We start from the raw sequence: 25,295 nt of genomic DNA on the forward strand, positions 1-25,295 counted from the left end.
GTCCTTTAGATCGGCTTCTGTACCCAACGACTGGAAGATAGCTAATGTAACGCCAATATTAAAAAAGGGCTCTACAGGTGATCCCGGCAATTACAGACCAGTAAGTCTAACGTAGGTGTGATGAAATGGGGGATTTTCTTGTTTTGTTTTCGGTGGGGTTTCAATGGTTTGCATGCGGAGGGGGTGGGACTCAGTTTCCCTGGGTGTTACTGGTTTAACGAGGGGAGGGGAGAGGGAGTTTGTTGTTACAGAGGACTGGAGAGGCAATGTGGGACCCCAGCCAATGGCCTGGAGGATGGATACCCCAGAGACCGGACCCGGAGACCCAGCTCAGGAATCGCAGCCGGTTCTGGCCACCGGGGGGGGACACAATGGCCTGCAGAGTGAGGAGCCAGTGACCTAACCAGCCGGTTCCAGCCAGAGGACAGAAGCGAGGAGAGGAGGCCCCGGTTTATGACCCTGTTTACCTGGAGAGAAGACAATGGACAGAGGCCGGGCTTGGGGCCGGGGATCTCAGATGCCCAGCTGGGAAGCAGGGGCGCTCGGGGCTGGAGAGGGGAAGCAGGCAGAGCCCACCTGGATGCAGAGAGACTGGGATTTGCTGGGCTGAGGGAGGCCAGGCCTGAGGCCCTGAGAGTTTCCTGTGCTGTGTTCAACTCTCAATAAATCCTCCTGTTTTATGCTGGCTGAGAGTCACTCCAGTCTAGAGAACAGGGTTGCATCAACCCCTTTGGGTGTGGAGGCCCCGGGGGTCCAGAGCGAGTGGACTCCCTGAGGGGGCCCACGGCAGAGACAGATGTGCTAAGTCTCAGAGAGGTGCGGCTCCAGGAGGCGGAGGGGCCTGACCCCGAGAGAGAGTGGACCCCCAAGAAGGGCTGTCACACTGAAAGGGGCACCCCCCACGGACTGCACGGGGCCAAGAGCGGGCACGATCTGTGAGTCTGTGACAGTAGGTACCGGGCAAATTAGTAAAAACAATAGTAAAGAATAAAATTGTCAGACACATAGAAGAACATAAATTGTTGGGCAAAAGTCAACATGGTTTCTGTAAAGGGAAATCATGTCTTACTAATTTATTAGAGTTCTTTGAAGAGGTCAACAAACACGTGGACAAGGGGGATCCAGTGGACATAGTGTACTTAGATTTCCAGAAAGCCTTTGACAAGGGCCCTCACCAAAGGTTCTTACGTAAATTAAGTTGTCATGGGATGAAAGGGAAGGTCCTTTCATGGATTGAGAACTGGTTAAAAGACAGGGAACAAAGGGTAGGAATTAATGGTAAATTCTCAGAATGGAGAGGGGTAACTAGTGGTGTTCTCCAAGGGTCAGTCCTAGGAACAATCCTATTCAACTTATTCATAAATGATCTGGAGAAAGGGGTAAAAAGTGAGGTGGCAAAGTTTGCAGATGATACTAAACTGCTCAAGATAGTTAAGACCAAAGCAGACTGTGAAGAACTTCAAAAAGATCTCACAAAACTAAGTGATTGGGCAACAAAATGGCAAATGAAATTTAATGTGGATAAATGTAAAGTAATGCAGATTGGAAAAAATAATCCCAACTATACATACAATATGATGGGAGCTAATTTAGCTACAACAAATCAGGAAAAAGATCTTGGAGTCATCGTGGATAGTTCTCTGAAGTTGTCCGCGCAGTGTGCAGAGGCGGTCAAAAAAGCAAACAGGATGTTAGGAATCATTAAAAAGGGGATAGAGAATTGTAGTGAGTCGGTGTGGCTCCCCTCCTGCCCAGAAGAGGGAGCCCACGTGCAGGCACCAGAGTGGGTGGGACCACCACCACCTGTCCTAGGGTTACCATATTTCCACAAACAAAAAAGAGGACACTGGGGGGGGGAGCCCCGCCCTAGCCCCGCCCCGCCCCATCCACTCCCTCCCACTTCCCACCCCCTGACTGCTTCCCTCAGAACTCCAAGCCCCCCTGCTTCTTGTCCCCTGACTGTCCCCTGCTGAGAACCCCCTACCCTAACTGCCCCCCCCCAGGACCCTACCTGTCCCCTGACTGCCCTGACCCTTATCCACTCGCATGGGTGGCAGGGTTGTAGAAATTTTGGTGGTGCCCAGAACCCCCCACCCCACCTGCCTAAGGCTGTGGGAGGGAGGTTGGGTGGGGGGAGGAGGTCTGGGGTGCAGGTCCTGGGCTGGGGATTAGGGTGCAGGAGGGGTGCAGGTTCTGGGATAGAGTTTGGGTGCTGGGTGCAGGCTCCGGGCTGGGGCAGGGGGTGGGTGTGCAGGAGGGGGTGAGGGGTGCAGGCTCTGGGATGGAGTTTGGGGGTGAGAGGCGGTGCAAAGGGAGGGGGTGCAGGCTTTAGGAGGAAGTTTGAGGGCAGGAGGGGGTGTGTGGGAAGAGGGAGGGGGATTGGGAGGGAGTTTGGGGATAGGAGGGGATGCAGGGGTGAGGGCTGTGGGTCTGGGGATGAGGGGTTCATGATGCAGGAGGGGGCTCAGGGATGGAGCAGAGGATTAGGGTGTGTGGGGATGAAGGCTGGGGGGTTTGGGGTGTTGGAGAGGCTCAGGGCTAGGGTGGAAGGGCAGGGTAAGGGCAGCCTGTCTTCCCATTAGTGGTGGGGGCACTAGGACCCGGGGGCAGCAGACAGCAGTTGTCTGCGTGTACTGCCAGAGCCAGCACACGCAGACAAGGGAGAGGCAGACAGGAATGGGGGATGCACGGAGGGCGGGTGGCAGGTGGAGGCTGGGGACCCATCCAACACTCCCCCACTCCCTGACTGCCCCCCCCCACTCCTCTTACCATTCTGGCTCCACGTGGGTCGGTTTGTGTGTTACAGAGGACTACAGAGTGAGGGAGGGGGGAGCAGGGGAGGGCTCTGGCTGCTGGAGGCCAATGGGAGTGGGTCAATCGGCCTAGCCGCCCAATCAGCAGCCACACTCTGCATGGAAGGGAGGGAGGGAGGCGAGGGAGAAAAAAACCCCGGACATTTTAACCTTGTTACCAATTCCTCCCGGACGGCTATTTAGAGACGCAAAAGCCGGACATGTCCGGGGAAATACGGACGGATGGTAACCCTAACCTGTCCCTGCCCCCCGGAAGTCAAGGGGCGGGACAGGAAGTATAAAGGCCGGCCGCCAGAGCTCAGTCGGCGGCCAGCCACCGCAAGGAGCAGACGTGTGGCTGGGAGCTCCCGGCGAGGAGCCCGCCGAAGACCGAGGCCTGGACCCTAACTGGCCCGAGCTACCCCGGGCATGCTACGAGGAGGAGCCACCGGAGCCCGTCCGCTCCTGTCACTGGGAGAATCCCTGGGAACCCCACCCCAGCAACCCTGAGGGTGAGACTGTACCCGAACCCCTCAGCCCCTGCTGCTACCCAGAGGAGCCGCCTGAGGACCGTTGGCCTGACTTCCCGGCAGAGCTACTGGACCTGCCACCGAGCCCTGGCAGAGAGGAGCCCATGCAGATGGACTGGCCCGAGCCCGGCGCGACGAACGAGGTAGGCTTTGAGGGGGATCGTGGAAGTAGCCCGGGGGTAGCTGACCCCGGTCCGGCTGCAACCGAGTGTGAGCCTATGTCAGTGTGTTGCGGTCTGGATACCCCACTGACCAGCAGCGGCAGTAACCGCTGCTAGGGCCCCGGGCTGGAACGCAGTGGAGTGGGTGGGCCTGCGTTCCCCCCTGCCACCCCCGCTCACGGGTGGCAGGCTTCCCCCTCACCCAACGCTCGGCTACAGAAAGCCTAGGCGTGCCATACCTGAACTGCTTGCGCTCTCAGCTCCCTGCAAACAAGGGCCTGAGCTTAACTGTGTTTGCCCCGCCCTGATCCAGGGCCTGGGCTCCTGAACTGCTTGCTCGCTCAGCCCCCTGCAAACAAGGGCCTGAGCTTAACTGTGTTTGCCCCGCCCTGATCCAGGGCCTGGGCTCTGAACTGTTTGCTCGCTCCGCCCCTGCAGTCAAGGGCCTGAGCTTTACTGTGTTTGCTCCGCCCCTGCAGTCAAGGGCCTGAGCTTTAACTGTAGTTGCTCCGGCCCTGCATCAAAGAGCCGGAGCTTCGGGACTAACTGACTGCTTGTTCCCACAGTAGTGAGTCGGTGTGGCTCCCCTCCTCCCCGGAAGGGTCGAGCCCCGGCTAGGACCTATTACAAGAATATATTATTCCCCTTATATAAATCAATGGTATGCCCACATCTGGAATGCTGTGTGCAGATGTGGTCTCCTCATCTCAAAAAAGATATACTGGCGCTAGAAAAGGTTCAGAGAAGGGCAACTACAATGATTAGGGGTTTGGAAAGGGTCCCATATGAGGAGAGATTAAAAAGGCTAGGACTTTTGGAAAAGAGGAGACTAAGGGGGGATATGATAGAGGTATATAAAATTATGAGTGATGTGGAGAAAGTAGATAAGGAAAAGTTATTTATTTCTTCTCATAATACAAAAACTAGGGGTCACCAAATGAAATTAATAGGCAGCAGGTTTAAAACAAATACAAGGAAGTTCTTCTTCACACAGCGCACAGTCAACTTGTGGAACTCCTTACCTGAGGAGGTTGTGAAGGCTAGGACTATAAGTATCAGGGGGTAGCCGTGTTAGTCTGTATCTACAAAAACAACAAGGAGTCTGGTGGCACCTTAAAGACTAACAGATTTATTTGGGCATAAGCTTTCGTGAGTAAAAACCTCACTTCTTCGGATGCATAGAGTGAAAGTTACAGATGCAGGCATTATATACTGACACATGGAGAGCAGGGAGTTACTTCACAAGTGGAGAACCAGTGTTGACAGGGCCAATTCAATCAGGGTGGATGTAGTCCACTCCCAATAATAGATGAGGAGGTGTCAATTCCAGGAGAGGAAAAGATGCTTCTGTAGTGAGCCAGCCACTCCCAGTCCCTATTCAAGCCCAGATTAATGGTGTTGAATTTGCAAATGAATTTTAGTTCTGCTGTTTCTCTTTGAAGTCTGTTTCTGAAGTTTTTTTCTTCAATGATAGTGACTTTTAAATCTGTAATAGAATGACCAGGGAGATTGAAGTGTTCACTTACTGGCTTGTGTATGTTACCATTCCTGATGTCTGATTTGTGTCCATTTATTCTTTTGCGGAGGGACTGTCCGGTTTGGCCAATGTACATGGCAGAGGGGCATTGCTGGCACATGATGGCATATATCACATTAGTGGATGTGCAGGTGAATGAGCCCCTGATGGTGTGGCTGATGTGGTTGGGTCCTCTGATGCTGTTACCAGAGTAGATATGGGGACAGAGTAGGCAACGAGGTTTGCTACAGGGATAGGTTCCTGGGTTGGTGTTTCTGTGGTGTGGTGTGTAGTTGCTGGTGAGTATTTGCTTCAGGTTGGGGGGTTGTCTGTAAGCGAGGACTGGCCTGCCTCCCAAGGTCTGTGAGAGTGAGGGATCATTTTCCAGGATAGGTTGTAGATCGTGGATAATGCGCTGGAGAGGTTTTAGCTGGGGGCTGTATGTGATGGCCAGTGGTGTTCTGTTATTGTCCTTGTTGGGCCTGTCCTGTAGTAGGTGATTTCTGGGTACCCGTCTTGCTCTGTCAATCTGTTTCCTCACTTCCCCAGGTGGGTATTGAAGTTTTACGAATGCTTGATAAAGATCTTGTAGGTGTTTGTCTCTGTCTGAGGGGTTGGAGCAAATTCGGTTGTATCTTAGATCTCAGATGCCCAGCTGGGAAGCGGGGGGGCTCGGGGCTGGAGACGGGGAGCAGGGAAAAAGATTTTGGAGTCATCGTGGTTAGTTCTCTGAAGTTGTCCACGCAGTGTGCAGAGACGGTCAAAAAAGCAAACAGGATGTTAGGAATCATTAAAAAGGGGATAGAGAATAAGACGGAGAATATATTATTGCCCTTATATAAATCAATGGTATGCCCACATCTGGAATGCTGCGTGCAGATGTGGTCTCCTCATCTCAAAAAAGATATACTGGCACTAGAAAAGGTTCAGAGAAGGGCAACTAAAATGATTAGGGGTTTGGAAAGGGTCCCATATGAGGAGAGATTAAAGAGGCTAGGACTTTTCAGCTTGGAAAAGAGGAGACTAAGGGGGGATATGATAGAGGTATATAAAATTATGAGTGATGTGGAGAAAGTAGATAAGGAAAAGTTAGTTATTTCTTCTCATAATACAGGAACTAGGTGTCACCAAATGAAATTAATAGGCAGCAGGTTTAAAACAAATGCAAGGAAGTTCTTCTTCACACAGCGCACAGTCAACTTGTGGAACTCCTTACCTGAGGAGGTTGTGAAGGCTAGGACTATAACAGCATTTAAAAAAGAACTGGATAAATTCATGGAGGTTAAGTCCATTAATGGCTATTAGCCAGGATGGGTAAGGAATGGAGTCCCTAGACTCTGTGTGTCAGAGATCACTTGATCATTACCTGTCAGGTTCACTCCCTCTGGGGCACCTGGCATTGGCCACTGTGTTGTACTTAAAGTACTGCACAGGATCTTTTCAGGGGGAATAAGACAAAACGCCACATTTATTAGTAATACATGTATTTCTTAACACTGTATCATATGCATATAATATATTACACTTACACACACACACACACACACACACACACACACAAACACACTCCGTCTTGTTGTTACCAATTAGTTGCTCCCCTTAACTTCACTGGCCAGGTGAGTTAGATGGGGGAGGGGGTGGAGCCGGGCTTCTGCCGATCCGGATCGATGCTCCCATGTTGACAAGACGAGACCCGGGGTCCTCTGCAAGACACCTCACTTTTATAGCAGCTTTCCTCTTATGCAAATCTATACCAGATTCAAACTCTGTGTCTGTGTCTATTGGTCCTTTGTGCTGCTTTCTTTTGAGTGTTGTCCCAATGCTGCAAAGAGGGTGTTTCCAAAAGAAGGTGCTTGCTTCTAACCCCCGAGGCCATAGGTATGTCTGCTTGTCTTTAATGAGCCCACTTGACACGTTTTATTGTCCTTGGGTCTGGCTCCCAGCCCCTCTCCAACAGTTGAGGCTGTCTGGAGGTGCTGCTTTCCATGCCTTCCTCATTCACACCTCATTCATTCAACAGGGCAATTGATTAAGAGTGGTGGGGGGGGAGAGCTCTTGTTCTACTGCTAGCAAAAAGAAATTTTTCTTCTATCTTATTCTATCCTTAGGGGCTATAATATTATACCAAGGTGTGACAATGCGGTTCTGGTGGAACCCAACTGAGAGTGCCAACTCAGGACAAATTGCTCAAATAGGGCAGTTACAGCCGAAGGCTGGGGTTTTTTCCACCTCTAAGGCAAACCAAACCAGCCAGACTAAGAGGACTTCGGTCTCACCCCACTGGCTAACCGCAAGTCTCACAAGCAATCTCCTTAGAAACTCCAGTTTCCCAGTATTCCCACCAGAACCACTCGTTATGGGGACAACTGGTTATGAAAACCAATACCCCAGTAAAAGAAAAAGGTTCTCCTGATCCCAAAGGACCAAGCCCCAGACCCAGGTCAATATACAAATCAGATCTTACCCATAAATCACGCTGTTGCCAATCCTCTAGGATCTAAAATCTAAAGGTTTATTCATAAAAGGGAAAAGATAGAGATGAGAGATAGAATTGGTTAAATGGAATCAATTACATATAGTAATGGCAAAGTTCTCGGTTCAGGCTTGCAGCAGTGATGGAATAAACTGCAGGTTCAAATCAAGTCTCTGGAATACATCCCCCGCTGGGATGGGTCCTCAGTCCTTTGTTCAGAGCTTCAGTTTGTAGCAGAGTTCCTCCAGAGGTATGAAGCAGGATTGAAGACAAGATGGAGATGAGGCATCAGCCTTATATAGTCTTTTCCAGGTGTAAGAACACCTCTTTGTTCTTACTGTGGAAAATTACAGCAAAATGGAGTCTGGATTCACATGGGCAAGTTCCTGCATACTTTGCTGAGTCTGAAGGCATATTTGCCTTCTCTCAATGGGTCCATTGTATAGCTGATGGTCCTTAATGGGCCATCAAGCAGGCCAGGCAGAGCTAATCTCAGCTTGTCTGGGATGTCACCCAGAAGCATAGCATAAGTTTGCCATACAGACAGTATAGAGCCAATATTCATAACTTCGACTACAAAACTGATACACACATATAGACAGCATAATCATAACCAGTAAACCATAACCTTGTCTTAGACATCCCATTTGACCCCCTTTATACAAGATTTGGGTGCCACTACAGGACCTTGGTTGCAACAATGATCTATAGGGTCCCAGTTTATGTCAATAACGTCACACAAGGGCAATGCAAAGTTTCTAAATGAGGCTTTGATACAAAGTCCCATGAAAACAGAGGTCACACATGGGTAAACCCACCACAAGGTTATATGAAGAGGCACAATGTAAAGTCATATGAAAATTATCAGAGATTTATCTACAACTGTCGGTAGACAGGATACTGGGCTGGATGGACCTTTGGTCTGACCCAGTACGGTCATTCTTATGTTCTAGGCGTCAGGGTTTCTAACCTTTGAATCATTCTTGAGGCTTTTTTCTGACTTCTCTTTAATTGATAACATCCTTCTGGAATTGCGTTCACCAGCATAAGCCCTTGGAGAATGGCATTAAATTGGAGTAACACCACAGTGAATCAGGCAGGTGCTGTGAGGCTCCGGATGGGACTGGTCCCCAGACCAGGTGTCTGTCTGGCAACATCCCCTGGCCACTGTCGGAAGACATGATACTGAGCTAGATGGACCTTTGGTCTGACCCAGTATGGCCGTTCTTATGTGTCACCATCTTCCACCCTGGCACTGTTCAATTCAGAGACAGGGAGAGGAGAATGTTCAGAAGAAAATCTGATTAAGCAGTTCTCTGCTCAGTATGACTAAGGAGACCTCCATTTACTGTACACATTCACACAGCATTGCTCATGCTTGCATTTCATCAGGAGATTCGCTATATTTAATGCAAAGCCTCAACTGCTGGAGTCACGTGATTATATGAGACTCTCAGTTTCCATGACAACAATAAGTAAGTTTCTGGCATTCATGGTTGTTCAGAAAAGAAAAAATGTGACCCAAGTGGATCCTAAAGACTGAAAACCCAGAAGGTGAATAAACAGAATCCAAATTTATTATTATTATTTTTACAAATCATGGTTTTGGAACCAATCTCTCGATTTTTTCGGGGTCCTGACTCAAGATTTTTGCACTCTGGAGGTTCATAATACTGAAATTAAAACTGTTCTGTTTGCAACACATTTGTGACCTCTTGATAACCCTCTTATTTTTCATGTAGAGTTTAAATAAATAAAAGTAAACTGAGTTGTGGAGTTTTATTTTTGATAAATCTGGGAATTAAAGCAGCAACCATTTCTGTATTATTATTACAGCTGGTCCAAATTTTCAAAAGAAATATTTTTGCTGATTTTCTTTTTTCAAAACAAATACATTTGTACAACAATTATTGATATTGTCAAAATTCTTCATCCCCCCCCCTAAAAATATGGTTGTATTTGATTTTATTTTCAAAAATTGTATCCAAAAATGTGTTGACCTTTTCTTTCATGAACAATCATTTTGATTGTGTTTTTATAACAATTTTTTGGGAGAAAACACAAATGGACCAGTTAAAAAATGTTTGTTGGGGTGTGATTTTTTTTTTCAATCTCCCTCCCAAACAACACTTCCTTATCTACTTTCTTTACACCAGTCATGATTTTATAGACCTCAATCATATCTCCCCTGAGCCGTCTCTTTTCCAAGCTGAAAAGTCCCAGTCTTATTAATCTCTCTTCATATGGAAGCCATTCCATACCCCTAATCATTTTGGTTGCCCTTTTCTGAACCTTTTCCAAGTCCAAGATATCTTTTTTGAGATGGGGCGATCACATCTGCACGCAGTATTCAAGGTGTGGGTGTCCCATGGGTTTCTAGAGAGGCAACATGATATTTTCTGGCCTATTATCTATCCCTTCCTTAATGATGCCCAGCGCTCTGTTTGCTTTTTTGACTGCCGCTGCACATTGAGTAGGATTACCATACGTCCTCTTTTTCCCGGACATGTCCGGCTTTTCAGCACTCAAACCCCCGTCCGGGGGGAATTGCCAAAAAGCCGAACATGTCCGGGAAAATGGCGGCTCTGCTCCTCCCCTGATTCTTCGGCTCTGTTTAAGAGCCGAGCTGCCCCAGCGCTACCGGCTTCGGCCAGCCCCCTTTCCTCCGGACCCCAGCCGCCGGCCGGGCACTTCCCCTCCCGGGCTCTGGCGGCGCAGGGTCCGGAGGCACGGGGGCTGCCCGAAGCCGGTAGTGCTGGGGCAGCTCGGCTCTTAAACAGAGCCGAAGAGTCAGGGGAGGAGCAGAGCCTCCAGCCGCCGCGGCTCTGCTCCTCCCCGACTCTTCGGCTGTTTAAGAGCCGAGCGCTACGGGCTTCGGGCAGCCCCCATACCTCCGGACCCTGCGCTGCCGGAGCCCGGGAGGGGAAGTGCCGGCCAGGGGCGCAGGGTCCAGAGGCAAGGGGGCTGCCCGAAGCCCGAGCGCTACCGGCTTCACGGTTTGCCAGGCAGCCTCCAGACCCTGCGCCCTCGGCTGGGCGCTTCCCCTCCCGGGCTCCAGCTGCGCTGGGGAACCGCTGGCCAGGGGCGCAGGGTCTGGGGGCTGCCCGGCAAACCGTGAAGCCGGTAGTGCTCGGGCAGCCCTTTCCCCATGGCTGGGAGTGGGAGGGAGGAGGGGGTAGAGTTAGGGCGGGGAAGGGGCGGAGTTGGGGCGGGGCCAGGGTGGGGAAATGGGCGGGGCCAAGGCCCCTGGAGGGTCCTCTTTTTTTATTTAATAGATATGGTAACCCTAACATTGAGTGCATGTTTTCAGAGAACTATCCACAATGACTCCAGGATCTCTTTGCAGTCTTTGATCACATGCACTGCAGTAGCCCCTCTCTTCCGAGAACAACGTTGTGGTGGACTCTGCTTCCCTGTGACCCTGTGTGTTCTGTGCTGTATAAAGATGGTCTGATGGTTAGGGGGCTAGGCTGGGAACTGGGGGATCTAGGTTCTGTCCCCAACTTGGCAGCTTATTTGTGATACAAGCTTGGCAGCTGGGGTGGGGTAGGCTGGGGTGATATCCAAGAAAACCACATTTGGGCCTTAGGTTTATGCTCTGGAGTGGGGAAGGGAAGATGCCAGGAACCTGGCTGTGTCCTAACAAACTCCCCCCAGTAACAGCCAATCCGCTGGGACAGCCCTGCAGAATTCCCTGGATCTCTATGGGCCACGAGGCAGCTGATCCAGGGAGCCACGCCCCACTAGAAGGGGTTTGCTGATTGGACTCTTCTCCAATGAATATTTCCCAGAATCCTCCGACGGATCTGCTTGGTTTTCAAGCTGTCGATGATGGGGTTCAGGACGCGGTGGGGAAGAGGGGCACCAGCAGGTAGGCATCTGCCAGGAGCGTGTGCATGAAGGGGGATGTAGATGGGACAACCAATGAGTGGGATGTAGATGGCGCAGCAGGTGTGAGAGATCCAGGTGCTGAATGCCTTGACGTGCTCTTCCCAGGAGGCAGTGCTCAGGACCGCCTTCAGGATCATGACATACAACGGGTGAATGGACAAGGAATCCAATTCCTTGGTCAGTACCGTGGCAGTCAGACCATACAAGCTGTTGACATGTTTGTCCCCACGGGCCAACCTCCGCACATCCGAATGCAGGCAGAACGAGTGGGTGAGCACAGTGGCGCCACAGAAGGGAGCATGTCAGTGATGTTTTCTAGCATTCTTCTCACAACACAGCCAAGTTAAGTTTCTGTAACTGCTCGAGTAAAGTCCCAAGCTATGGTGGAAAGATACAATATACATCCAGGGGGAAATTCTGCGCTAGAGGTGCTAGTTGGAGTCAGCAGCAGCCACACTTGGGCAGCCGTTCAAGGCTAACAGATACGTAGATATGCAGATTGATGCTAGATGGTTGGAAGGAGGGATGGAGGGATAGATTCATGTGTAGAACTTGGCCTCTGAGGTGGGAACAGTCTTGTACCACAGCCTCAGCACCCGGCCCCTGATCGGCTTGGTCTTCATGCCGTATATGATGGGGTTCAGCATGGGCGGCACCAAGAGGTAGAGGTCTGCCAGCAGGATGTGGATGTGCGCAGGGATGTTCTGGCCCCAGCGCTGCGTGTAGAAGGAGAACAGCGCCGGGGTGTAGAAGACCAGGATGACGCACACGTGGGAGCCACAGGTGCTGAAGGATTTCAGGTGTACGTCCCTGGAGGACAGGCTCAGGACGGCCCAGAGGATCAGGATGTAGGAGATGGCGATGAAGATGGAGTCTGAGCCCACCACAAAGGTCGCGGCCGTTATCCCGTAGACATAGTTGGGCGAGGTGTCCCCGCAGGCCAGCTTCACCACAGCCATGTGCTCGCAGTAGGAGTGGGAGATGACCCTGGGCCCACAGTGAGGCAGGCGACTGACCATGCACGTCAAGGGGGTCATCAGCCCGATGCCCCGCACAAAGACGGCCAACCCGATCTTGGTGACGATGGCGTTGGTGAGGATGGCGGTGTAGCGCAATGGCTTGCAGATGGCGACGTAGCGGTCGAAGGCCATGGCCAGCAGCACCCCCGACTCCATGGCAGAGAAGCTGTGGATGAAGAACATCTGGACCACGCAACACTCTAAGCCGATTTCATGGGAGTGGAACCAGAAGATGCTCAGGATTTTGGGCACGGTGGAGGTGGTGAGCACCAGGTCGATGCCTGCCAGCATGCAGAGGAAGTAGTACATGGGCAGGTGCAGGCTCGGCTCCGTCGTGATCCCAAAAAGGAGGGTGATGTTCCCCAGCAGGGCCACAACGTACATGGCACAGAACGGGAAGGCGATCCAGAAGTGGGTGGCCTCCAGCCCTAGAATGCCCATTAGGAGGAAGGTGGAGGGGTTGGAGTGATTGTAGCGGGACATAGCGCACGGATGGTTTCCAGGACCATTTCGGAGCCTGGAATTGAAACCACACGGCGGGTTAGTGTCAGCAATAAAAACGCTTTGTTGCTGCAGGGTGGTCCCCTCTGGACCCCAGCGCAGGCAGAATGCCCCTGTCTGCCTTCTCCCCTATGGAGAATTGCAGCCACGTCACCCCCCACCACCACCACCAGCTTCATTCACCGCAGGATCCAGTTCAAAATGGCCGTCTTTTCTACATCTCTCCCGGGATTTGCTCAAGCTGTGCCCATGGATCTTTTCTCTATGCTCTTCTCACTGCTGCTTCCCCTCAGAGCTGGACCACAGCTGGACCCCCAGTTCCAGTTTGGGGGACCTGAAACAACAACTAGCCCAATGTCTGAATGGCTTTAGTCGACAGCCCAGAAGGGTTTAAACGCAAGAGAAATGGAAGGTTCAGTAGAACCCTGAGATGGTGTCACAAATGGGGTCACCCCTATGTCTTAGAAGGGTGTAAAAAGCATCTCCTTCTGGGGAGGGGCAGGAGATGGCAGAGCCTTGTGGGAGCACTGAATCAGCACTCTCCCCAGGCTTCATCCCTCACTTTTGGGGCAGCGTTAGTCAGTTGTGGGGCTGCCCCATGGAGGAGGTAGGATTGAACGCACCCTGGGCTGTAGCAGCCATATGGACTGCCTATTTGTAGGGGCCTTTGGTCCTGCATTATGCCATGGAAACCTGCGTCACCTGGGAGTTAACTGAGGTCAGTATGTGTAGATGACAACTGTAATAAGAATATAAGAATGGCCTTACTGGGTCAGACCAATGGTCCATCTAGCCCAGTATCCTGTCTTCCAACAGCGGCCAGTGCCAGGTGCTATAGAGGGAATGAACAAAACAGGGCAATTTCGAGTGATCCAACCCCTGACTGTTGTCCATTCCCAGCTTCTGGCAGTCAGAGCTACAGGGAGACCCAGAGCATGGGGTTGCATCCCTGAGCATCTTAGCTAATAGCCACTGACGGACCTATCCTTCATGGACTTAACTCATTCTTTTTTTTGAACCCAGTTAGACTTTTGGCCTTCACAACACCCCCGGCCAACATGTTCCACAGTTTCACTGTGCGTTGTGTGAAGAAATACTGCCTTTTGTTTGTTTTAAACCTGCTGCCTATTCATTTCATTGAGTGACCCCTGGTTCTTGTGTTATGTGAAGGAGTAAATAACAATTCCTGATTGACTTTCTCCACACCACTCATGAGTTTATAGACCTCTACCATATCCCCCCCCTTTGCCATCTCTTTTCTGAGCTGAACGGTCCCAGTCTTTTTAATCTCTCCTCATATGTTTTTTATTAGTTTTTTTTTAAGAATTTATTACTATTTTTAGTTTGAGCCTCTATTATGGTGTTTTTAAATAACTTCCATGCAGCTTGCAGGCATTTCATCTTTGTGACTGTTCCTTTTAATTGAAGTTTAACAAGCTCCCTCATTTTTATGTAGCTCCTTTTTTTGACATTAAATGCTACCGTGGTGGGCCTCTTTGGTATTTCCCTCCCACAAGGATGTAAAATGTAATTACATTATGGTTGCTATTACCGAGCAGTTCGGCTGTATTCACCTCTTGGACCTGATCCTATGCGCCACTTAGGATTAAATCGAGAATTGCCTCTTCCCTTGTGGGTTCCCAGACTAGCTGCTCCAAGGAACAGTCCTTAATGGCGCCTAGAAATTTTATCCCTGCATCCCATCCTGAAATGACATGTACCCAGTCAATGGGTGGGGGAATAGTAGAAATCCCCCATTATTATTGAGATTTCTGTATGTGTAGCCTCTCTATTCTCCTGGAGCATTTCACAATCCCCGTCACCAACCTGCTCAGGTGGTCAGTAGTATATTCCTACTGCTATATTCTTATTATTCAAACGTGGAATTTCTATCCATAGAGATTCTGTGGTACAGTTTGATTCATTTAAAATGTTTACTATATTTGACTCTCTGCTTTCTTTCACACTCCACCAGCACAACCTGCTCTGTCATTCCAATATATTTTATACCCTAGTATTACCGTGTGCCATTGATTAGTATTATTCCACCAAATTTCTACAATGCCTATTATAGCAATATCCTCATTTAATACCAGGCACTTAAGTTCACACCTAGTATTTAGACCTCTAGCATTTGTATACCGGCACTTATAAAATCTGTCAATATTTATCTGCTGGCCTAATGAAGTTGTAATGATCGTAATACTTTAATAACTGCTCTTGTACAGTCCTTTCTAGGCATAGGTCTCAAAATCTTTCACAAAGGAGGGGAAGTATTGTTCTCCTTAACTGTACAGGTGGGGAAACTGAGGCACAGAGCAGGGACTCAGTCAGCTACAGAATGGGAAATAGAACACAGGTCTCCGAATTTCCAGTCTACGGACTTAAACTCATTAAACAACGAGGGAAGCAAAGTCCGCCAGTGCTTAAGCATCATATAGACTTTGTGCTCTAGGCCCAAGGATAAATCCTCTATCCCTAAAATGCTCTGAGAATTCCAGTCTCACGGGCCAAAAAACATTTCAAAGCATGGTTACCAGGGTTCACTTTGTGTGGTTTGCAGTTTAAGGCAACCTATTTCAACGTCACTACTGGGGAAATGTTGTCCAGGTTATTTTTCTCTCTGAGAGTTGATTGTAGAAAGAATGGAGCCCGCAGGGTAATAAACTAGGTGAGCTTTGAGTTCCTTGAGCCGGATTCGTAGCTGGTGTACGCAAGCACAGCTCCCTCTGACGCCAACGGGACAGTGCGTGTGCAGATGCCAGAGCTAGTTGGCTGCGACGGCCATGAACGTCCTTCATCCTGTATCCCTGTGTCTGCAAAACCACTTCATTTCTCTGCCTCTCTGTTCCTGGCATTACATTATCCCTTGGGCAGTGCTGATACACCCACTGGTTCCTGGCATTGTACCACATCTTGCCGTGTATAATAAAGCACCTTTAGCTGCATGTTCCACGCAAGATGCTGTGTACCCGGGGTGCTGTCCTAGAGCCAGTTTCTCCTTGTGTCCACTGCTTCACTCTCTCCTTACGAATGCACATCCCCCTCCCGCATGGGACTCCAGTCGCAGCCCTTTCCTGCACCCACTGTATTAGACCCTCACAATCGGGAGAAGCAGTTCCTGCCCTTGGACAGCAGGAAGTTCAGAACTAGCCCATCCCTTTGGCCTGTTTGGGCTCACTCACCACACAGACTGTCCCCTTGGCCTGGGCAGAAAATTCCTTCCCTAACTCTGCCTCTCTCCCACCTGCCCCTTGTGCCTCAAAGGCAGGGAGTTTTATCTCTGGTGTCCAGTCAGTCACGTTTGCCCTTGTCATGTGCCCTACAACTACACCTCCCAGCTATAAAGGGCCAGGGCCTTTCTGGCCTGCCCTGGGGCATGAACGCACGTCTGCCCAAGGCCCAGCGCTTTGCTATAGGTTCCCAAACATTTACACGGCATCTGAGACAGAGTCATTGTTGGATGGGCGCCTCCACTCCCATCCAGGATCGCATGGACCACGTCCCCGTCCCTGGCAAGCACATAATAGCCCCATGGCAACTAGTTGCCTGCCGTTGCTTACGTGGAAATGTAATAAGAAAATATTTATGTATCATTAGCTACTGAGAGCCGGAACCAAGGAGAAGAGCCAGTAGCAGCGAGTCACCAGTCAGTGCCGCATGGACACAGCTTGGGAACGAGGCCTGTTGATAAACGTACGCAGTTTATGCGGTGTTGTCATCGCCGGATTGGTCCCAGGCTATTAGAGAGGCCAGGTGGGGAGGGAATCTCTTTACTGGCCCAACTTCTGTTGGTGAGAGAGAGACACAGAGCTCAGTGTGGCCCAGAACCTGGCCTCTCTCACCCACAGAAGTTGGTCCAATAAAAGAGATTCCCGCCCCCACCTTGTCTCTCTGCGCACAGTTTAGACAGGTTTGACTGTGGGTTCCAATAGCTCCCCACAGACAACTCTTTGGACCCGCACGTAGCTAACTGCAGCTCATTCACTTTGTGTGCAAAATAATTGCCATTTTGTTTAAAATGCAAAACCGGTTGGAGATTTTAAAAAGTCCCCGGAAATGGAAACCCACTTGGTAATACATGAATTGCGGTAGAGACCGGTGCAGATGAGGCTGCAGCATTCGATTCCCAGTCATTTGCCTGGGGAAAGCTTCCCTGTATTGGTAAAAAACAGCACAGGAACTGGGGGGAGGGGGGGCGTTAACTGTGAATTTTTAACCCTTTCCTCTCTACTTCTTGTCTGCACCGTCTGTGCCGCCGATGTTGTCCATTAGTGATGGGCTGGAATGTGTCTCCTCCCTGGATGTGCTTAGTACACGCAGAAGCATGAGTTTAGCCATGGCAGATACATTCCGCAGCACAGCAAGTGTGTTCTCTCGGGAGCTCCCTGGTGCCTTTAGTAGCGGCGTTCTGTCTGGCTGTCCCTGCTGCTGTCAGCAGTACTGCACCGGAGGGCTGGAGTTTGAAGAGAGCTTGGACCCGCTTTCTCAGGCGCTCTGCACCCACGATTAGCCTGCGTTTTCCCACTAAGCTCCCGGTATGTGAAGCAGCATGTACCCGGCACGTTCAGCGGCACAGCTTGGGCATTCTGCCTGGATGTACATAGTCCCTCTGGCCACATGCGTGAGTACTGCTAATCTGCTTCCAGAGCTGGGGACAGTGAGACAAAGAGGCCGTGGGTCTGATCCTGCTTCCACTGAAGGCAGTGGCAAAACTCCCACTGACTTCCAAGATGCAGTATTGGGCTGTTACTTAGTAACAAGAAACCTCAAAGCTAGCGAGATTCCTGGTTAAAATTCCTACCTCCCAGTGCTACGCTCCATGCACTGCTCTGGGATCCAGCCGTGCTGTGAGAAAACTGGGATGATTGATGGTATTTCTGGTTTGGGAAAAGCTGGAGTTGTCACAGAACACACCCCATGCCCCTCATGTTATGGGGATCTTCCTACATTTCACCCCAGTGAGGCGCCGATAATTACACCTCTATCCCGATATAACGCTGTCTCGGGAGCCAAAAAATCTTACCACAGTATAGGTGAAACCGTGTTATATCGAACTTGCTTTGATCCGCCGGAGTGAAAGAAACATGATGATCTTTTCTAAGCTCATACTACAAGAAAAATATAAATACCCGTATTTTAGTAGCTGCCTTCTTTCAGAAGAGATGAAAGATGAGTTAGAGCAATGAAGATGGATTTCATACTTTCACCCCAAGGATAATTAGGGTTGCATAAAGCTAGCCATAATTTCACAGAAATGCTTGGAGAATCTTGTTTAGTAGTCATGTGCAATATGAGTGAACAAATGCTTAAATTCATTATCCAAAATAGCCAGATGCACTTCATTTACTGCACCATGACATTTATCCTGTTTGCAACAGTTTAAAAAAAAAAAGAACAAATCACCAAATTATAAACAGGCCATTTTATTTTTAAACAGTGCTCAAAGTCAGACTTATTGTCTAATGTACAAGCTAAAGAAGGAAAGGGGATAACTGAAATGACACACTTTGTGGAAACTAAAATAAAATATAATATATTTTATTTAAAAAATTCCAGAAACAATATATTATCTCTAGAGTTTTCTTCATAATGTGTTGCTTGGTTTAGGACCTGGCCCTTTTGTTGCAAGGTTGGTGTTCAAATTGGCTTTATGGTGGGTTTTACATTAACTTCTTTGTGGTTTCTCATATGAGTAGCTGGAGTCTATTCAAGCACACTGTACAGAGTTTATTATAGCAGACACATGCACAGGATAATGTGGCAGTATGAAGAAATATGAGTGAAACAGAAAAGGCTCCTTGAATTGCAAAAGGAAAACCTGGAATTTAGTAAAGTTTCAGGTTTAAAAATAAACTACGATAAGTCTGGAATTTGGGACTTTGGTAGTGATCTCAACTTGTAAAAACCATAAATGATAAATATAAATGGGTGACTACCTCATTAAAATAACCTAGGAATATATCAGAAAAGGCAGGTTCTCTATAATATTAATTATACTCCTCTGATTAAGTTAGAACACATGTAGAAAACTGGTCAAAGTACAAAGTCTCAACTCTAGGAAAAATTGTATCAGTAAAAATGATTCTTACCTCAAATCAGTTTTGTCTTCCATACACTACTAATAATCATCCCAGGAAACATCTTGATGATTGGCAACCCTGCCGAACAAATTCTTTTGAGAACACAAGAAGCCAAGAGTCAAACAAACAGGCTACCCTACAAAGACCTTGGCAAGAAGGAGGACTAATGCTACCAAAAATTAAAATATTATCACCCAGCAAACCAAAGCAGAAATTTGCTGTATTGGATAACCCAAGAGAGCGAGCGAGTGTGAGAACTAGATGGAACAGGCTTAGTGTTCCACCATCAAACACCACATGACTCCTTGGATTAAGACAATCTCTAGACCGAAAATATTGTGTCTATAATAAGGCTGTCAAGCGATTAAAAAAATTATTCGTGATTAATGACGCTGTTAAACAATAATAGAATACCATTTAAATATTTTGGATGTTTTCTACATTTTCAAATATATTTATTTCAATTACAACACAATACAAAGTGTACAGTGCTCACTTTATATTTATTTTTGATTAAAATATTTTCACTGTAAAAAACAAAAGAAATAGTATTTCTCAATTCACCTAATACAAGTACTGCAGTGCAATCACTTTATCATGAAAGTTGAACTTACAAATGTAGAATTATGTACAAAAATAACTGCATTCAAAAATAAAACAATGTAAAACTTTAGAGACTACAAGTCCACTCAGTCCTACTTCTTGTTCAGCCAATTGCTCAGACAAACAAGTTTAGTTACAATTTGCAGGAGATAATGTCGCCCGCTTCTTATTTACAATGTCACCTGAAAGTGAGAATAGGCGTTCGCATGGCACTGTTGTAGCCATTATTACAAGATATTTATGTGCCAGATGCACTATAGATACATATCCCTTCATGCTTAAACCATCATTGCACAGGACATGCGTCCATGCTGATGACGGGTTCTGCTCGATAACGATCCAAAGCGGTGTGGACGATGCACATTCATTTTCATCATCTGAGTCAGATGCCACAAGCAGAAGGTTGATTTTCTTTTTTGGTGGTTTGGGTTCTGTAGTTTCCGCATTGGAGTGTTGCTCTTTAAAGACTTCCGAAAGCATGCTCCACACCTCATTCCTCTCAGATTTTGGATAGCACTTCAGATTTTTAAACGTTGGGTTAAGTGCTGTAGCTATTTTTAGAAACCTCACATTGGTGCCTTCTTTGTGTTTTGTCAGATCTGCAGTGAAAGTGTTCTTAAAATGAACAACATGTGCTGGGTCATCATCCGAGACTGCTATAACATGAAATATATGGCAGAATGTGTGTAAAACAGAACAGGAGACATACAATTCTCCCCAAGGAGTTCAGACACAAATTTAATTAACGCATTATTTTTGTAAGGAGCATCATCAGCATGGAAGCATGTCCTCTGGAATGGTGTCCGAAGCATGAAGGAGCATACAAATGGTTAGCATATCTTGCACATAAATGCCTTGCAATGCTGGCTACAAAAGTGCCATGTGAATACCTGTTCTCACTTTCAGGTGACACTGTAAATAAGAAGCAGGCAGCAGTATCGCCCGTAAATATAACAAACTTGTTTGTCTTAGGGATTGGATGAATAAGAATAGGACTGAGTGGACTTGAAGGCTCTAAAGTTTTACATTGTTTTGATTTTGAGTGCAGTTATGTAACAAAAAAACCCACGTACATTTGTAAGTTACACTTTCACGATAAAGAGATTGCACTACAGTTCTTGTATGAGGTGAACTGAAAAATACTATTTCTTTTGTTTATCATTTTTACAGTGCAAATATTTGTAATAAAAATAATATAAAGTGAGCACTGTACACTTTGTAATCTGTGTTGTAATAGAAATCAACATATTTGAAAATGTAGAAAAACGTCCAAAATATTTAATAAATTTCAATTCAATTGGTATTCTATTGTTTAATCACGATTAATTTTTTTTAGTTAATCACATGAGTTAACTGCGATTAATCGACAGTCCTAATCTGTAATAATATATAACCACCCTTTTCTGAGAGCAACAATAGAGGCATGGGATAACAAAAATTAAGCCCAGACCCATCACCTCTAATGTCCATAGTACATAACACCAAATTCAACCGTAATAAAACTCTGGGAAACTTTAAAACCTGGCATTGTAGTTGTATTACAAGAGTTGGGCAACTACTCAGACGTTACATTCAGATAATATGGAGAAAAAAATCAGCTTGCAAGAAATACTAAAGTTCCATTGTACTGTACCAATATCTGCAATTGCAACATTTTTCAACACATCATCTTAAAGGTAAATCTGAGAAAAAAATTAACAGTGAAAAATTACTTGTCACTATTATGAAGCACAAGGATCTCTTTCCACCTTATAAAATTATTTTCAGTTTTTGCTTAGAGGAAACACACTTTTCATGAAGAGGTGGAATGCAGATTTGTGCAAAGGAATTAAGGATGAGGATTGGGAGAGTATTTTGAACAGCAGTCCCTATACTTCAGTATAGACATTCATAAAAGAAAACTATGTTAAAGTCATCTATGGTACAGGCATGGGCAAATGCTGAAATGAGTGTTCTGAAGTGGGCTGGTTTCTGCACATATGGTGGATCTGTCCAAAAATTCAGACACTTTGAAAAAGAGGTTGGAAACTCCTTTAAGGAGATGACAGGTGTTTTTGTGAATTTTCCCCAAAAGTTCTGTGTTGTATAACAGATACAAAGAAACGATTACCCATTTGATAGTTGCAGCAAGAATCATAATTGTAAGGTGGTGGAAGAGATGTGACTCCTCTAAATCAATTGACTCGTCCCAAAAAGTATGGGAAATACAAGTATTAGAAAAGCTGACCCATCAAGTCAAAGTTCTACAGGGAAGAAGATAAAAACTTGGTGGAATTTCCCTGTAGAGAATCGTTCCCCACCATGAAACCTGAGAGATTGAGAACTTTTTATTTTTAATATTGAGGAAGGGAGAAATTGTTAAACTTCCACCTTACTAGTTTGCCACCGCCCTAGTGTTACAGACTCATGAAGGCCAGGCTGTGTATTGGAACTGTTGTGTACACAAAACCTATTCTCGATAGAATTGTAAAGTTAGTGCTACAGAAATATTTCTGATAAAATTTGTTGGCTCTGTTGCTTAAAACCCTGCTTCCACTTCCACAAATGATCTTTAGAAAAGGACTTGTCATAAAAATTGTTGTTCATCATCCATCTGGGTGTTTATATGGCCCCCATCACCATCTGTTCATTAATGGTTGTGAAGTTATCCTCACATCCCTGTGAGAGAGGAAAGTATTGTCCCTATTTTACAAACAAGGAACTGAGGCAGAGTTAGTGACTTGCTCAAGCTCACACAGGGAGCCAGTACCAAAGCCATGAACTGAACTCAGACCCACCCACATCCCAGGCCTTAATCCCAGGACCATTCTTCCATCAGAGATGCATACTGTATAGCTTCCGCCCACCTACTTGTGTATATCATTATTTAAACTTGATAGTAGATATGCCAGTTCATTAAAATGCCTATTGTTCCCACAAGAAACTAATTTCCATTAGTAAGATAAATGGATAATTCCAATGTTTTGCCGGAATTCCAGCGCAATTTAATATTATTATAAAAAATCCTAAATTGGCCTTTTAAAAATATTTTATTGAACATTAAAAGTAAAACCATAATTCTGAAATAATACAGAGGGTGGCATTTTAGCATGAAGTGACAGTAAGTTGTAAGGAAATTCTTGGGCCTTCAGTTCAATGAACAGGAAAAGCAGTTGAATTGGAAGGCTGATGATACTAGGTGAGATTCAATGTGTATTGCATTTTTTCCTTTAAGCATAGCTCTAACATGAAATGTGCTTCCTTTTTCTGCAGATGTTTTCTAGGATTTTTAAATAGAGTATAATGCAGAGAGTTAATAGTTTCTATGTAGCATCTGAGGCTAAAGCAACTGCAGGTGTTAACTGTGTGACAGGTGCATAAAAATACACAGCACAAAATTTGCAGTAAAGTCAAATTAAGACAGGTTGTTAGAACAATATACTAGGGGCTAATCCAAAGCCCATTGAAGTCCATGGAAAGACTCCAGTTGACTTCAATGGGCTTTGGATCAAGCTCTAAGGCTGGGAAGAAATCAATGTTTTGAAACTTACCTGAAAACACCTTTCAAAGTGCCCATTCATTGAAGCACAGAGTGAGATTCCTCTGCTACTTCTGTCAATTCCTGCCAAAATGGTAGTTGTGACACTGCACCCCATATTCTTCATGGTGATATTATTATTATATGATTATAGCATAATTATGATGTATCTTATGCAAGATAAGTCATGTGAGGTGTAATTGGAAAGATTATGATTTGCTGAATATGATTATCTTATTTGTATGCATGTATCATTTTTGTATCTGAAGCTATAAATACGAATATGTATCAGTACTTCAAATGTAGTTACACCTGGGTAACGCCCGCCACAGAAGATGCTTTCAGTCGAGATAGTGGGTAGGGAAGGGCCTATTCAGGGTAATGGGCCATCAGGAAAAACAACAGGCCTTAGGAGAATCTTTTCCCCCAGCTGGGGATCTTCCTGAGAACACTCCCAAACAGCCTGTACGTAATGGCTGCTATGACTCTACAAGGACATGTGACCAGGTCACATGATTCTGGACTCCATCTTGGGATGTCAGTATTTTCTCACAAACCGGTCTGGGAACCAAATTTCGAAACAAAGGGTTCCCGCCGTATGCTAAAGCTATATAAGACAGGGAGTGACATCATCTGGGGTTCTTCATTCCCCACACAAGAAGACTCCTGGAATCACCTGAGGAGCAAAGACTGAACTGGGGGAAGTGCTGGACCCAGGCTAAAGGGATTTCTAGCCTGTGAATGGAACACCTGGGGATTCCAAGCTGTAAAGCAAGTGCAGCTTGCCCCTTAAAAATCTGCAGCCTGCTTGTATCATCTCTTAGGGTGAGAATCTGCTAATTCATATCCAATCTATTTAGTATATTAAGCTTAGTTTGCGTTTTTTGTTTATTTGCTAGGTAATCTGCTTTGATCTGTTTGCTATCACTTATAATCACTTAAAATCTGTCTTTTGTAGTTAATAAATGTATTTTATGTTTTAATCCAAACCAGTGAGCTTTGACTGGAGTACTTGGGGAAAATCTCTGCTTGGTTACCATTGTTCTCTTCACATTGAGGGAGAGGCGGACTTGGTATTAAACCCAAATACTGGCCAGATTTGACCAGGGCAGGACAGTACTGCTCTGGGGTCCTAGGCTGGGAAGCTGGTGGTTAGAGACACTGCATGTAACTGCAGCTGAGTGAGTCCCACCTGTGTGAATGCTGGTGAAAGTGCAGGCTGGAGGGCTTTGCATCTTATCACAGCAGCACAGTGTGAGAGGGAGCCCAGGCTGATGGGTCAGAGGGCTCAGTGGTACCCCAGTTCCACATGGTGTTCATAGCAAAAGGTTAGAACTATTGACTATCTTTGGATATATTAGAACTGCAATAGGTATTTCTCAAAAAAAAAAATTGCTACATGAGGATTTTAAATTTTTAAAAGAAGATATGTATGCACCTGAGCAGGGTTTAATTAAAAAAATCAGTGACTTTTCCATTAAAAACATTTTGCTTAAAAACTTCTCTTAAGAGGAGTCTGCTTGTTGGTGCCCTGAATAGGTAGAAACTTTATAAAGTGTCTAGGCTTGCAAATTTTGGCCCAATGACTGGCAGTGTACAGTGAGATTACAACATGAACTTTTTGATAAGTTTCCTATTCTTTTGCTGCTTCCAAGATATTGATCCATGGTTCACCTGTTGCCTTTAGATCCAACCATTTGCGAGACTGAATTTGTAAAGCCTGCCCTTGAGGCCAGCAGAGGCTAAGATGTCACTGCTCAATGGAAAGGCCTTTTATTTAAAGCTTGGAGGCTCAATGCCTTTGACATTCTGGGGTTCACCCAGGCCAGTGAGGGGTTCAGTCATTGTCTGCCTTGTAGCCCTGGTGTCTTGTGACTGTGCAGCTTTGGTTCAGAGCTCTCACCTTAACAGCCTGCCAGCAGGCCACAAGCCTCACCCTGGCTTTGCCCAACTTGGATACTCCTTGCAAGCTGACCTTAGTACCCTTCCAGGCCTGAATTCCTTCTGCAGGATCCGGTTCCTCTCATTAGACCCTCTCAGAAAAAGCATTAGGTTTGCTGCCTCTACAGAGACAGTAGAACATTCCAACCTGCCAGCTTAACGCAATCACACACTTTACTGAATTTTACCAGCACTGCTGATTTATAATGACAGCAAAACACATTTATTAACAAAAGAGCATGGATTAAGTGATGCCAAGTAAAAGGAA

The 25,295-nt window shown here is 46.7% G+C and overlaps 2 protein-coding genes across 5 annotated transcripts in view; one reads left to right on the plus strand and one right to left on the minus strand.

Annotated features, from left to right (window-relative positions):
- The window catches only part of LOC135982658 (single-minded homolog 2-like), a 117,055-nt gene that overhangs the window by 72,427 nt on the left and 19,333 nt on the right, over nucleotides 1-25,295 (plus strand). The gene's annotated exons all lie outside the window — the stretch shown is intronic.
- The window catches only part of LOC103307345 (olfactory receptor 52P1-like), a 122,751-nt gene continuing 108,937 nt past the window's right edge, over nucleotides 11,482-25,295 (minus strand). The window contains exon 2 of the mRNA XM_065590541.1: nucleotides 11,482-12,899. Coding sequence (XP_065446613.1) covers nucleotides 11,903-12,865 — 963 coding nt within the window. The 5' untranslated portion in view covers nucleotides 12,866-12,899 and the 3' untranslated portion in view covers nucleotides 11,482-11,902. The remainder of the gene's footprint in view (nucleotides 12,900-25,295) is intronic.

Source organism: Chrysemys picta, chromosome 1 (genome assembly GCF_011386835.1).
Source record: "Chrysemys picta bellii isolate R12L10 chromosome 1, ASM1138683v2, whole genome shotgun sequence".
Lineage (NCBI taxonomy): Eukaryota > Metazoa > Chordata > Testudines > Emydidae > Chrysemys > Chrysemys picta.